General features: G+C 34.1%; 1 protein-coding gene across 6 annotated transcripts in view; it reads right to left on the bottom strand.

Annotated features, from left to right (window-relative positions):
* Nucleotides 1–14,156, bottom strand: part of Ralgapa1 (Ral GTPase activating protein catalytic subunit alpha 1) — a 241,944-nt gene that overhangs the window by 31,649 nt on the left and 196,139 nt on the right. For all 6 annotated transcript variants that reach the window (XM_074068142.1, XM_074068145.1, XM_074068143.1 and 3 more), the window contains 2 exons: nucleotides 3,001–3,159; nucleotides 1,636–1,763 (listed from right to left, as the gene is read on the bottom strand). In XM_074068142.1, coding sequence (XP_073924243.1) covers nucleotides 1,636–1,763; nucleotides 3,001–3,159 — 287 coding nt within the window. The remainder of the gene's footprint in view (nucleotides 1–1,635; nucleotides 1,764–3,000; nucleotides 3,160–14,156) is intronic.

The following is a 14,156-nucleotide window of genomic DNA, read 5'->3' as shown; positions in this document are numbered from 1 at the left end:
AATAGGAAACGTAGTATGTATTTGATGAATCAGTCACACTTGGGTGAAGTTGCTTTCAAAATTCTAGGCCTAAAGAAAATGTAAATGACCCTGATTCCTAGGTAAGCTCAGAAGGGTTCATAAAAACTCTGAAGGGTCTTCTCTGAATAGCTCCTCCTTAATACTTCAAAACAATAAACAGACTACATAGTTTTCAAGTCAATCTTCAAAACCATAGGCTATGTAGTCTGATTTAGAAAGTAAACCCATTTTTTCTGTATTTATACTACTCACTGAAATTTCCAGTTAAATTTCTTTTCAATTATTAGAACTCTATTCAATGGATTTCTCAAATTATATTTTTAACAAGGAAAGGTTCCTGAATCCTTTTCATTTCACTAAAGTGACAACTTCAAATCTGAGTGTTCAACTTTAAGACATAAATGTTACAAATAAAAAATGTCATTAAACTAAGCCAGTGTAATGTACCATGATTTACCTGTAATTTCATTTCAGAGTGTCAGAATATATGAGAGATTACATGGGAATAATCATCAAAGAAGAAAATGTATGTGACAGTCTACCTAGTTATGATCATAGATCCATTTCAGATGGAATAGAACAGAAGATATTTTTAAAAAGCCATCCTTTAAAGTCTTTTTTTGAGGCAGTATGGGGGGCATTGAACTCAGGGCCTTGCACTTGCAAGGCGTTACCACTTGAGCAGTCCATGCTCTCTCATACTATCATGTTTCCATTGTTCCCTGTTTGGAAATCTCTTTTTAATCTCATCCATCTGATTAACTCATTCATCAAAAGAAGAAAACATATGCACAGTCTATCAAATCCTTCAGGATTTGTTCAATCCTCACATTTCTCAGAAGTGTTCTGGGATACGACCATTCCTACCAGGTGGATGACATAGTGTACACACCACTTTTAAAGCATATATACAGAAAATGGTATGTTTCCCCAACTAGACTGAGTTCTTTGTAATGACTGTTTTGGTTATTTCTGCACCTTTAGTGCAGCAGACTGCCTGGCATATAATGAGATTCTAGTTAATTAACCAAAATATTAGTATTTAAAATTTCACAAAAGAGCTAGACATGGTGGCACACACGTGTAATTCCTGCAGATTACAGGGAGGTGGAGGCAGGAGGATCTGAAATTCAAGGCCAGCCCTGGCAAAGTTAGCAAGGCCCCACCTCAAAAACAAAATACAAGCGCAGGTGGAGTGGCTAAAGTGGTAGGAGTGGCTGCTTAGCAAACATGAGACTCTGAGTTCAAACACTAATATTGCCAAAACATAGATAAATAAATAAATATAAAATAACCACACCAACATAGACTAGAGGTGTGGCTCAATATGAGTGCCTGCTTTGCAAGGTTGAAGACCCCAGTTCAAACCTCAGTCCTATCCCCTCCAAAATTAAAACAAAAACAAAATACGGGACACAGGGACCGCAAGTTTGAGGCCCTGGGTTCAGTCTTCACTACAACAACGAAAAAAAAAAAAAAAAAAACAAACAAAAAAAGAAAAATGGAGGAACTTTACCATTTATCAATACCAGAAACAAAGACCTCAACCTATAAGAAATACTTAGGAAAGTAGATATGCACTAGAATAGAAATCATACTGCTAAAAAAGGATACAAATTTTGATACAACGGAATCAATGACTTCAGAGCACGGCTGGCGTTTATAGCTGTTGATCGAACCATAATGGGTAGAACCTTTCCATTGACAATAGCACCATCAAAAAGTGGACCAAAGAAGGGAACCTAGCAGAGAAATTAGAACATAATTTTATATTAAAATTGTAAAAAGATAACAATGAAGACAATTTGCACTCAAAAGTGTTTGTGCTTCCTCTTTAGTTCCTTCTTCAGTGAAAATACAACTCAAATTCAATTCTTTTCAATAAACAAACCAAATATCAAGGATCTACAAGGTGTACACTTAAAAGAATTATGTGTTTCATGTAAGTGACTAAATAGTATATACTCTCAATTTTCAAATTTTTGTAGTTTTAATTGTATACCAATAACCACACAGGAAAAAAATATATTCTCATAAGCAGGATGTTAGTTTTTCATTATTTTTGAGATACCAGCTTTGCATCTATTATAGTGTGGATATGAAATGTCCCTAACCCCACCCAAACTCGTATGTTGAAGGCTGGGTTTCCAATGCAATGTTCAGAGATGGAACTTTTGGGAAGTGCTTGGATCATGAGGGCTCTGACTTAATCAATGGATTAATCCGTTGACGGGTTAATAATCTGATGGCATTACTGGGGGGTGGTAGACACTAGGAGGTGGGACCTAGTTGGAAGAAGTAGGTCACTGGGGCATGCCCTTGAAGAGTATACCTTATCCCCAGTCCCTCACATCCTCAGCTGTCTTCCGTCAGTGCCTTCTGCCACAAATGTTTATTTCTGATTTAGACAAACCTTAAAAATTTAAGTCTTGGTCAACTGTCAAAAAAGTAAGTTTTCTATTAAAATAATTTAGCTTAAACAAAAAGGAACATAGGTAAAAGGAGATTTTTGCAACAGCTGGTTTAATCCTATGGTATATATAAGACATACAACTGTAGGAGAGTTACTTTGATTTTTTTTTGTTTTTAATTTGTAGGATTCTCATTTATTAATATAGGAATCACATGTTCCTATTCTAAGAGGAATATTTCTTACTTTGTCTTTTAGGAAATGGTAATAATTCTCTAATAAAATGTAAGTCCTCTTATGAGCTCAATACAAAGGAACTTTCACTCATCTTTCAACTTTCACTATCTAGCCATCTCCCATTCAAGCAGTTTCTTGCCATTTATTCTGTTTCAGTGCCTTCAGAACAAGGCTTAAGACAATCTACACAGCTGCCTGGGTCTGTGTTGCATTTCCTCCCATTTTTACAACTTGATGCCTGCTCCAGTTTTTCTTTTGTCAGATGGAAAGAACTCACAAACCCATACAGAACTCAAAACCTATTATTAATGTGGAAGCTAAGGAATTCTTACCTCTGGTTTTTTCATGATCTGGATACTGAACATGTGATTTTTCATTGGATATATTACAATAAGGACATCACCAAATTCTGTAGGAATAATTCCTCTTCTGTAGTCTCTAGTATGTTCTGACCAAACAATGTGCACTTCATCATTTCCTAAATGTCTCAACTGGAAAACCAAGAAAATAATTTATAGTGCTTTATAAAAGCTCTGTGAGTATAGTTATACTACTGACAGCATACTATATAAAGGGGGACAGTAAAAAAATTTAAATTGCATTTGATCATTTATATAACACATGACACAGAAGCTCAAAGACATTAGGAGACACTGCAGAAGAACAAATAATTTCAATTGTTCATAGCCAGTCAGAAACAGAACTTGTCATCTGGAGAGTTAATGCTATGATAATAAAAATTATAAGAGGGCTGGAGGTGTGGCTCAAGTGTAGAGTGCCTACCTAGCAAGGGCAAAACCCTTGCTGGGTTCAAAACCCCACTACCACCAAAAAAAGTTGGATTTCTAATAAACTACTTAAAAATGAATGTAAAGACCATTATTCTTGGGTTTTCTTCTTGGAGATTACAGTGCAAACCTGAATTCTAGTATAAAATTTCATCATCTAGTGTATTTTTTGATACTGCACTATAAACATGTGAGTCTACTTTTGGCACATAGCTTACATAGGCTTTTCCATTACTTTCAGATAACTGGACACAATGTAGAGCGGAAAGTTTGGAAGACACACTAGGGATAAGTATCATTGATATTTATGCTGTCAGCTGATGTGCAGACAATTTCTATTTTTGAAATATACAATTTCTATTTGATTAAAGACCATAGGGTAGGCAAAAACTTGGTATGTGATTCAAATAAAGGAGTAAGTTCAATTAGTGCCTCTCCTTAACGCTGGAGTTAACTTCTTATACCTATGTATAACATAAATGAGGAGTAAGTCCAATTAGTGTCTCTCTTTAACCCTGGAGTTAACTTCTTATACCTATGTATAACATAAATGGCATGATATAAATGCAGGAGTAGGACTTTCTGACATTTTTAAAAAGCAAAAAAGAGATTACACAACTCAGAAAAGCCATGGCTCCATAATTTCATTTTTTAATCAAAATACTTTAAAAATATCCTTCCTATACAGCCATCCCCATGTGTCAGCTTCCCTAATAGGTTTATGTTAACTGAATACAAAAGAAATGTGAAATAAATTTAACCAGGAGGGATGATCCAATCTAATTTTGATACATTAATGTCATATGCTGTACATGTTACAATAGCAGCCAGATCTAATACTAAGCTCCAGGCTATACTGAGATTTCCAAATGGCAGATTGTTCTAAGTGATATCAAGTATAATTGAAGTAATAAACGATAGTAAAAGCTGAGCACACTGTCAGGAAGAATTTAAGTATTTACTTTTTAAAATTAAATGAGTTAGGTTAGGAAAGACAAGACAACTGAAATAATGCAGGTCTCAATTTACAGAAAATTCCTTTTATTTATCTGCTACATTAACCCTTGAACTCTTGCCAAAACTACCTATAATTTCTAGTGCCTACTTATCTACAGAAACAAGAGAAAAGGGCAACTGTACTTTTATCTTACAACCAAAGCTTGCCTTCAAATCTCTTCCATATACTATTAAAAGTCTGCTAACAGAAAAGAACATACATTTTTACCAATGCACTGTAATGAAGATTTCTGGCACAGAACCATGTGTATAATGAAGCCATTATAGATATGTTCAAATATTTCAAGGAAAAGTTTCATGAAAATACTTATATTCCAATGCTAAAAACACAATTATTTTAGGCTGTCATGATGAGGCATACTTTTATATTTTTACACCTTTAAAACCTCCATAAAAATTAAACACAAAATGAGAAACTGCTAATCATTGCTATATATCTAAGGAACTTTTAAAAAACATTTTCATTAATATATGATAATATATCTAGGAAATTTTCAAAAGACTATTGAAAGAATGAATTTTTAATGATTAAAAGTTAACAGAAATTTCAAGTGTACATATATTTGATAGAAATACTTTATATACTATTTTATATCTATTTTGTTCATTATCTCTTATGGACTTACTGGACTATTCTATGTATACTCAGTAGGCTTTTCTATACTCTGAAAATTTTCAAAGGAGTTCCTATCTATATAGGTGTAGACCCGGATGTCAATTTATTTCTGAAACACAGCATAAGCCTTCTCTGTACATGAGATAACTCTGTTAAAATATCAGCAACCAAACTACTCTTCCAAATTCTGCTATTGAAGTCATTTTGGAATCCAAAGTATATACCATAGGCTACAGATTACCATTACTAATTTATGAAAAAAATGAAACTCAACATGTGTAAAATTTAAGTCTTTGACAATTGTAGAATGTTAATACTGGAAGAGATTTTTGTTTTTTGTGGTGGTGCTGGGTTTTGAACTCAGGGCTTTACACTTACAAAGCAGGCACTCTACCACTGGAGCCACATCTCCAGCCCTGGAAGAGCTTTTAATGGAACAATTTCCCATCTAATATAGGTGCAGTGAGGGTCTTACCCTCACTGCAATATTCCTGAGAAGATACCCTATCTCTGCTTAAACACTTTTAAGGTTAATGAGTTTAATAGTTCAAAAATTAGCTCATTCCACTTTTAAAGAATTATAATCATTAGAACATTTTTTATACTAAGTGTAAACCTACTTTCCTGAAGTTAGTTCTTCCAAAATGAGCCTTATCAAATAAATCCAATTTGTATTCTATACATTATCTTTTCAGATATTTGAAGATCAGTCTATTACCTCCACTTTCTGTTCTTAGGTTAAAACTATCGTTAGTTCCTCTTATTATAGTTTACAAACATTCATTATCATGGGCTATTCCCTCAGTTTACTGATATTTCTATTAAATTGCAGTGTTTAAAATAGAATACAATATCAAAATATGTTTAATACAGCAAACCCATTAGTGGGTTTGTTTCTTCCTTTGTTGTTCTAGTCACTAAATTATTTTCTGTATCTTTCTAACATTGCTTAAATGGAACTCTTGTCAATTCAAACTCCTAAGTCTTTTTTGTACAAAATTCTTTTAAAGAGGTGCAATCAACTGCTAAAGAGAGGATTTCATATTTATTCTTGCTAAATTTTACCTTGCCTAGTTAAGATTATCTTTAATCTCGTCAAGGTATTGCTAGCCTGTTTCTGCTATTCAATGTGTTGGCCCTCTTTTTTCCAGATTTAGGTTATTTTTAAGTTCAAATTCTTGTGTCTTCATTTAGGTTCTGAACAAAAATGGGGCTGGTGGAGTGGCTCAAATGGTAGAGTGCCCTTGCAATCATGAGGCCCTGAGTTCAAACCCCAATACTGCAAAAAAAGAAACTGCAAAAATGTCAAATGGGTCAGGCTTGGACAAGAGAGCTATTACAGAGTTTTGTTCCTGGTTAAAGAAATACCCTACACGTATTAAGGGTATTTATTGTGTGGTTACTATTCTAAGTGCTTTATGATAACTCATTTAATTTTTACAACACTACTACAAGGCAAGTATAATTAATATTACCACTATTTTTACAGATGAGAGATTGAAGCTTATAAAGATGAAGTAGCTTGCTTAACATCAAATCACTAGTAAGTGGTAAAACCAGCATTCAAACCTAAGGAGGTTGGTTCCAGAACCCATCCTTCAACCACTTCCCTATACTGTTTTGTTAAAAATTAATTTACATGTTCTGAATATGAGTATACAATCAGTCATGAATATATGTAACAAATTATTATTAAGACCACCTTTCTTCAACTTGTCCACAACAAATGACTTAGTTAAAACTTTAGTCTATGGTTGCCCTGATCTAGTAATCCTATTAAAACAAATTAAATTATCTTGATGTGATTTGTTATGGTGAACTTATGGTAGCTCCTAGTGATCACTACTTCATTATCTAAGTGCTCACAAACCATCTGTTTAATAATCCTGTTTTGCCTGGTATTGACATGGAGCTCATGAATGTCAGTAATTTCTGAAGTCTGGCCTCCTCTGTGTCCTTGTGTGAAAATCATGTTTGCCATTGCTATAGACTGGATGTTTGTGCATCCTTAAAATTCATATGTTGAAGTCCTGACTCCCAAGGCTGGTTTTAGGACTTTGGCCCTAAAAGGTGAAGACTTTGGGAGGTGATTAGATCATAAGGGCTCTTTTTATAAAGGATTAGTGCCTTTATAAAAAGAGATACCAGAGAGCTTGCTTGCCACTTCCACTATGAGGTTAGTGAAAAGACAGTGGTCCGTGAACCAAGAACTGGTTCCTCATCAGATACTGAATCTGCCAGTGCCTTGATCTTGCCAGTCTCCACAACTGTGAGAAATAAATTTCCTTTGTTTATAAGTCATCCTTATAAATTTTTGGTATAGCAATCCAACAGAATTAAGACATCTACATTATGGCAGTGTTCTCATTCTCCATGATACCATCAGGGAATCCAGAGTTAATTCCAGGTTTCCTCATGCCATAAAATATCATTCATCTGGGGCTAGAGACTAGAATTTACATAAAGTAACTTATTCCTCTCATAAATCAGTTAACCTCCTGACTCCTCCATTTGTGAAAGGCACCTACCAACTAATTATAATCACCCACAACCAAAACCTGAGTCTTCTTTGATTCTACATTTCTAAGAGCTCTCCTTTCCTTCCTATTTCCACTATCGTTGCTCTAGATCAGATGCTTGTCACCCTATATACCTAAACTAGTTCTTGAGTTTAAAAAGCTTTCTGTCTCTGTCCCTTCTTCCAACCCACCTTCTCTCATTCATTAGCAAGTATGAACTGAGAGCTGACTGAATGCAGTTATGCTAGCTTTTGCAAAGACAATAATGAGGAAAAATAGATGTAGTCTCTGCTCTCAAAGCTTTGGATCTGGTGGAGGAGACACAGTAAAATAACTGTGATGAATAATATAAAATACAGATAATGCTCTAAATAAACTTCTGAGTACAAACAACAAAGAACACTGATCTATAATGGCACTGAAGTTAACTAGGCTAGGCAGTTACTTCAGGAGAATTGGTATATATAGAAATTGAAACGGTATTCTCACTATCCCAAGTATCATTATTTTACCCACCTTCCAGACACTCATACTTAGCAAGACATATGCTATCGTATATCCCTCACCTATATGAAGAACATCATTTCATATACATTTTTATAGTCACGTATTTTTCATATATTAATTTGCTGTCTGGATCATTCATTTACAGCAATTAAGGAAAGCTTCTTGCCAGGTGCCAGTAGCTCATGCCTATCATTCTAACTACTTGGGATGCTAAAATTGGGAAGATCTCAGTTTGAGGCCAGCTAACACAAATAGTTCAGGAGATCCCCATCTCCAAAATAACCAGAGCAAAATGGACTGGAGGTGTGGCTCAAATGGACTTGCTTTGCAAGTGTGAAACCCTGAGTTCAAACTCCAGTCCCACCAAAAAGAAAAAAGAGAAAAAGCTTCTTGAAAGCAACAGGTACAGTACCTAGGGTGATAGCCAGTAAATACTGCTGGCTACTGAAAAGACAATATAACAATACTTAAGGTCTCAAGTGGAAGGCCATAGTGAGAAATTAGAATTTTATCTACATGCAGTGAGAAGTTACTGTTATCCTATTCAAAATGTACCATTCGTAATGGTCAAATTTGCATTGAACAATTGGTATTTCCTGGTTTCCCTATACTCTTTCTTTGCTGTCAGGAGTACACTTGCAAAAATTGGGTTATTGGTAGTCTATGATATTAAAATAGAATTACATAAGATTGTTATATTTGGGACTAAAACCAGGCATATAATTCCATAGCATTTACTAATTACAGTATTAACCTCCTTTTACTAAAATAATGAAAAACTTCATTATTCCTTAAACTTTTTTTTTAATTAATTTTCTAGATTATATTTAACACATAGTATTTTGGGGAGTAACTTGTATTTTAATTTTATCTTTACATAAAATAAAAAACAGGTTTAAAATTAAAAATGGACCAAGCAGTTCTACAAGTCTCATTTATTTGTGAAACTATTGTGAACAAATTTGAAGACATGAAATGCTGTCCATACACTAATAGCATTTTAAAAGAACTGACTTAAATAAAGTACTTCTTTCTCCTCTTTTGGGGGTTCAGGAAATGAAAGATAGACTAGAGAGTCCAACTAAGTATGTTGCAATTATCTCAACTTGATCTTCATCAAACTTCTAAAAGGATGATTCAGCTACCTTGGAAGCAGAGTATCAGCAAGTGGCTAGAACAAGGAGACAGAGGAAATGAGAGACACTCCTCTGAACACTTTATACCAATGCTTGCAGCACTTTTGATTTTTAGGGGTGAATACAGTCAGTTAAGTGGAAATTATTTTTAACCATTTCTATCAATTTTCTGAGGTAGAGATAATTTATAGAATAGACAGCTTGGACTCTGGTTATATTGGGATTTTTTGATATGGTGATATAATATTTCTAAGAGAGACTACTAGACTGAATGGTTAATTTGGTCAAAAAGTATAGTCTATGTTGTAACACTTCTGCTGCTGTCTTAAGCCTTGAAAAACCTCTTTTCCAAAGAATAAAACAAAAAAAATGCTACATTTAAATAAGTCCAAGGACATTTAAATCTCATTCTGAGAAAAAAAAATTTAAAAATAATTTACAAAAACACCACATAATATTTTAAATAAAAAGTCAGAACTAAAATTTCTTTCTAGGAAATGGATATAAATGATTTTCTCCTACTAAGTTTAAAACAAAGAACCAGAGTCATAAATAATTCTAGCTTGCCAGAGGCATGGCTATTTCTTTATACTGACTGTAGACTATCTAATTTAATTATAGGTATTAAACTCCATGCTGAGGTCAACAAGCTTTACTTTCTCCAATATTACACTTCAACCAGTGCTCATTAATGTGTCTACTGAATGGATTAACACACCTGAAGATGTATGTTCAAAGGACGGGGGGACAACCTAATGATATCCAATTGTTCATTTGTAATAGGACACATGTTCTAGACTTCAACTTATTACCACTAATGTGGAATTTATTAAATTCAGGAGAAAAAAATACCAATACAGAAAGTGATTTTTTATTAAGAAGAACTGGTATAAGATGACTGGCTTCTATGATTAAGCTTAAACATTTAAGCTATTAAAAAGAAAGTGATATTATAACAAAAGTAAAATATAAGCCTGTTCCTGAGAAAAATGTTTACTGAGGATCAGATTAGGAGGAAGTGCCATAGAGGATAGGGAAGAGGGAAAATTGGGAAGTATATAGAGAAAGCAATGTTTATAAGTTTTCATCATATATCTATGAAAAGAAGACTAGTCATAATGAATTGTGAGATCAAGTTAATATTTTCTTTTTTGGAGACTTTAAAACAAACCCTTTAAATTGTTTTATTTAAGAAAAAAAGTTCATCTAGACTGGGTAATTTTTTCAATAATAAGTACTTTAAAAGTTTAAATACACATGCCTACATTATAAAAAATTAAAACTATAATCAGATGCTGCATTTTAAAAAGTTAGAATGTTTCTAGCCTCTTAAATGCATTAAATATTATGCCTGAGTTCTTCTCCTCACTAAATAACTGAAAAAATACTAGTATTTTTTATCTAGCAAATTACCAAATAATTTTAAATTAAGCTTTTTTTTTGTGGTTCTGGGAAGCAGACCTAGGGTCCTGTGCATGCTAGGCAAGCGTTTTACCAGTGTGCTACATCCCCAGCCCAAATAATTTTAAATTTAGAATTAAAATCAAAACTGTTCCGAGAGTGTGAAGGCAGCAAAATGGCAGATCAGGAAGCTCCATCCAAGCTTTTGTTTCTCCATAGAAACATTAAAATTAAATGTACTGATATGTAGAGACACCTAAGATTCACAAGAACCTTATTAGAGCTAATTCAAGAGAATTCAGCAAAGATACAGGATACAAAATCAACACACAACAATCAGTTGCATATGTATATACTAACAATAAACAATTTCCAAAAGAAAATTTTATTACAATCGTCTAAAAAGGAATAAAATAGGCATAAATTTTATGGAGTAGACAAAACACTTGTACACTGAAAACTATAAAAAGTATTGCTGAAAGAATTTAATGGATATAAACAAATGGAAAGATATCCTGTGATCATGGAATGGAAGACATAAATACCACCTAATGTGAGCTATGGATTCAGTGTAATCCCTATCAAAATCCCAATAGTGTTTCTTTTGTAGAAATAGAAAAACCCATTCTAAAACTTTTATATGGGATATGAAGAGATCTAGGAAGCCAGAATAATCTTGAAAAAGAATAAAGTTGGAGGACTCATACTTGCTGGTTTCAAAACTTACTACAGTGCTACAGTAACCAAAACAGTATGGAGTAGGCATAAGGATAGACATTTAGACCAATGGAGTAAAACAGCAGTTTTTCAATCAATGGTGATGGAAAAACTGGGTATCAACAAGCAAAAGAATGATCTATATCTCACACTAGCTACAAAAATTAATTCAAAATGGATCTAACACCTAAATGTTAAGAGTTAAAAGTTTAAAACTCTCAGAAGAAAACAGCAAAAAATTTTCAGTGGTTTCTTGGATTGACACCAAAAGCAGAGGCAACAAAATAAAAATTAAATTTGGTTTCACCAAAATTAAGACTTGTATGAGTCGAGCATGATGGCACACATCTGTAATTCCAGCACTTGGGAGGCAGAGGCAGGAGTACTGACGAAGCCAGCCTGGATTATATAACAAGACCCTGTCTCAAAATCATCCAACCGACCAACCAAACAAAATAAATACAAAACCCAAAAAAGACTTACATGTATCAAAGGATACTACTTGCCAAGGGATTTATAAGCAGACTATTCCAGGAGCTCAACAAGCTAAATTCCAAAGGAACTAACAGTTCAATCAATAAATGGGCAAATTAATTGAACAGATAATTCTTGAAAGAAGTACAAACAGCCAACAAAAACAAGAAAAAATGTTCAATATCCTTGGCCATCAATGAAATATAAATCAAAATGACAATGAGATTTCATCTCATCCTAATCAGAATGGCTATCATCAAGAATTCATACTTAAAAAAAAAAGAATTCAAACAAATGCTGGCAAGGATGTGGGGAGAAAGGAACTTTTATACACTTAGTGGGAATGTGAATTAGTGCAACCACTACAGAAAGCAGTGTAGAGGCTCTTGAAAAACTAAAAATAGAACTGACACATGACCCAGTGATATTCCCAGGCATATATCCAAAGGAACGTAAGTCAGGATACAATAGAAACACTTGGATACTCATGTTTAATTCAAGCTTTAGAATCAGCCTAGATGCCCTTCACCCAATGAATGGATAAGGAAACTGTGGTATATATACACAATGGAGTATTACTCACCCATAAGAAAAATGAAATTATGGCATTTGCAGGAAAATGGATGGAACTGGAGATCATGAGGTTTAAGCAAAGTAAGCCAGGTTATGAGAGATAAGGTTGCATGTTCTTGCTCATGTGAAATCTAGAGATACACACACACACACACACACACACACACACACACACGTGTGTGTATATGTATATATAGACATATTGCATACATCCACATATATATAGAAGTATGGCTGTAACCGAGGGACTAGGGTGATGAGGGGTAAACAGAATGATGGGGGAAGGACAATACCAAAATGCATTATGTCTATGTATGGAGATGGAACAAAGCAACCTATTACAAGCTACTGAAAAATAGTGGGGTAGTAAAGATGGGGAAAAACAGAGCAACAGAGGGGGCTAATCTGATCAATGTGCAACATATGCATGTGTGAAATACCATGGTGTAACCCCTTTGTACAATTAATATACACTAACAAACAAAAAGAAAGAAAAGGAATGGACAGATTCAGTGGCAGAAATTCAGAAGAAATAGTTGAATTCAATCACACCATCAATCAACTGGATACAACTGACATCTACAAACTACTTCATGCAATAACAATAGATTATATATTTTCCTGAAGCTCACATAAGACCTTCACCAAGAAAGACCATGCTCTGGGCTATTAACAAGTTCAGCAGAGTAGAAATCATACAATGTCTTCTCTCAGACAACAATGGAATTAAACTAGAAATTAGTTACAATAAAAATAGCTAGAAAATGGCAAAACACTTGGACATTAAATTAACATACAAATAACACATGGGTCATGGAAAAAATTTTCAAGAAAAATTTAAAATATTCTGAACCAAATGAAAATGAAAAAGTTCTGAAAGAGAGCAGTGATGATAATTACAAAGTACTCTGAATATACTTAAAGTTAATGAACCAGTAAAAAATGGTCTAAAAATGATTTATAATCAAAGTTGGGTATGGTGGTACATGCCAATTTCACTGGAGGCAGGAGGACTGCTGAAGCCCAGGAGGTTCAGGCTAGTTTGGGCAACACAGTGAGACTCCCTGTCCAAAAAACAAAGCAAAGCAAAGCAAACAAAACAACAATAAGACCAGGGACCATGCATGGTGGTGCAGACCTGTAATCCCAGTTATGTGAGAGGTGGAGATAGGAGGAACATAGTCCCAGACCACCCTGGGCAAAAGTAAGTCCCTATCTGAAAGATAAGCTAAACTAAAAAGGATTAGGGGCATGGCTCTTGTGGCAAAGTATCTGTCTATTTAGCAAGTGACTTCAAACCCCAGGATTGCCCACCACCCCAAAAAAGGTTTAGAATGATTATTATAAATTTTATGTTGCCTGTATTGTGCCATAAAAAAACTCTCTTTCTACACTTGTACATAAAATAAACTACTGGTATTCAAGGTTTCGACCTTCAAAATTCTCTAATACATTCAGTATGTAAAACCTTCACCATTTCAATAGTGTAACTTTAATAGAACTTGATAATTTAACTTTTAAATGGTGTACCTCCAAAATTTGTTATTATGATAAAGTACTGTTAAACATCCATTTCAAAGACTTCTTAAAGCCTAACCCTCATGACAATTTTGTGGGAAGTAAGAAATATGTGTCCACCCATGATGGATGAATAAAGAAAGTGTGTGGTGTGTGAGTGTGTGTGAGTGTGTGTGTGTGTGTGTGTGTGTGTGTGTGTGTGTGTCTGTGTCTGTAATGGAA

This window comes from Castor canadensis, chromosome 3 (assembly GCF_047511655.1).
Source record: "Castor canadensis chromosome 3, mCasCan1.hap1v2, whole genome shotgun sequence".
NCBI lineage: Eukaryota > Metazoa > Chordata > Mammalia > Rodentia > Castoridae > Castor > Castor canadensis.
Note: the sequence above shows the minus strand (reverse complement) of the source record. Positions and strands in the feature narration are given on the sequence as shown.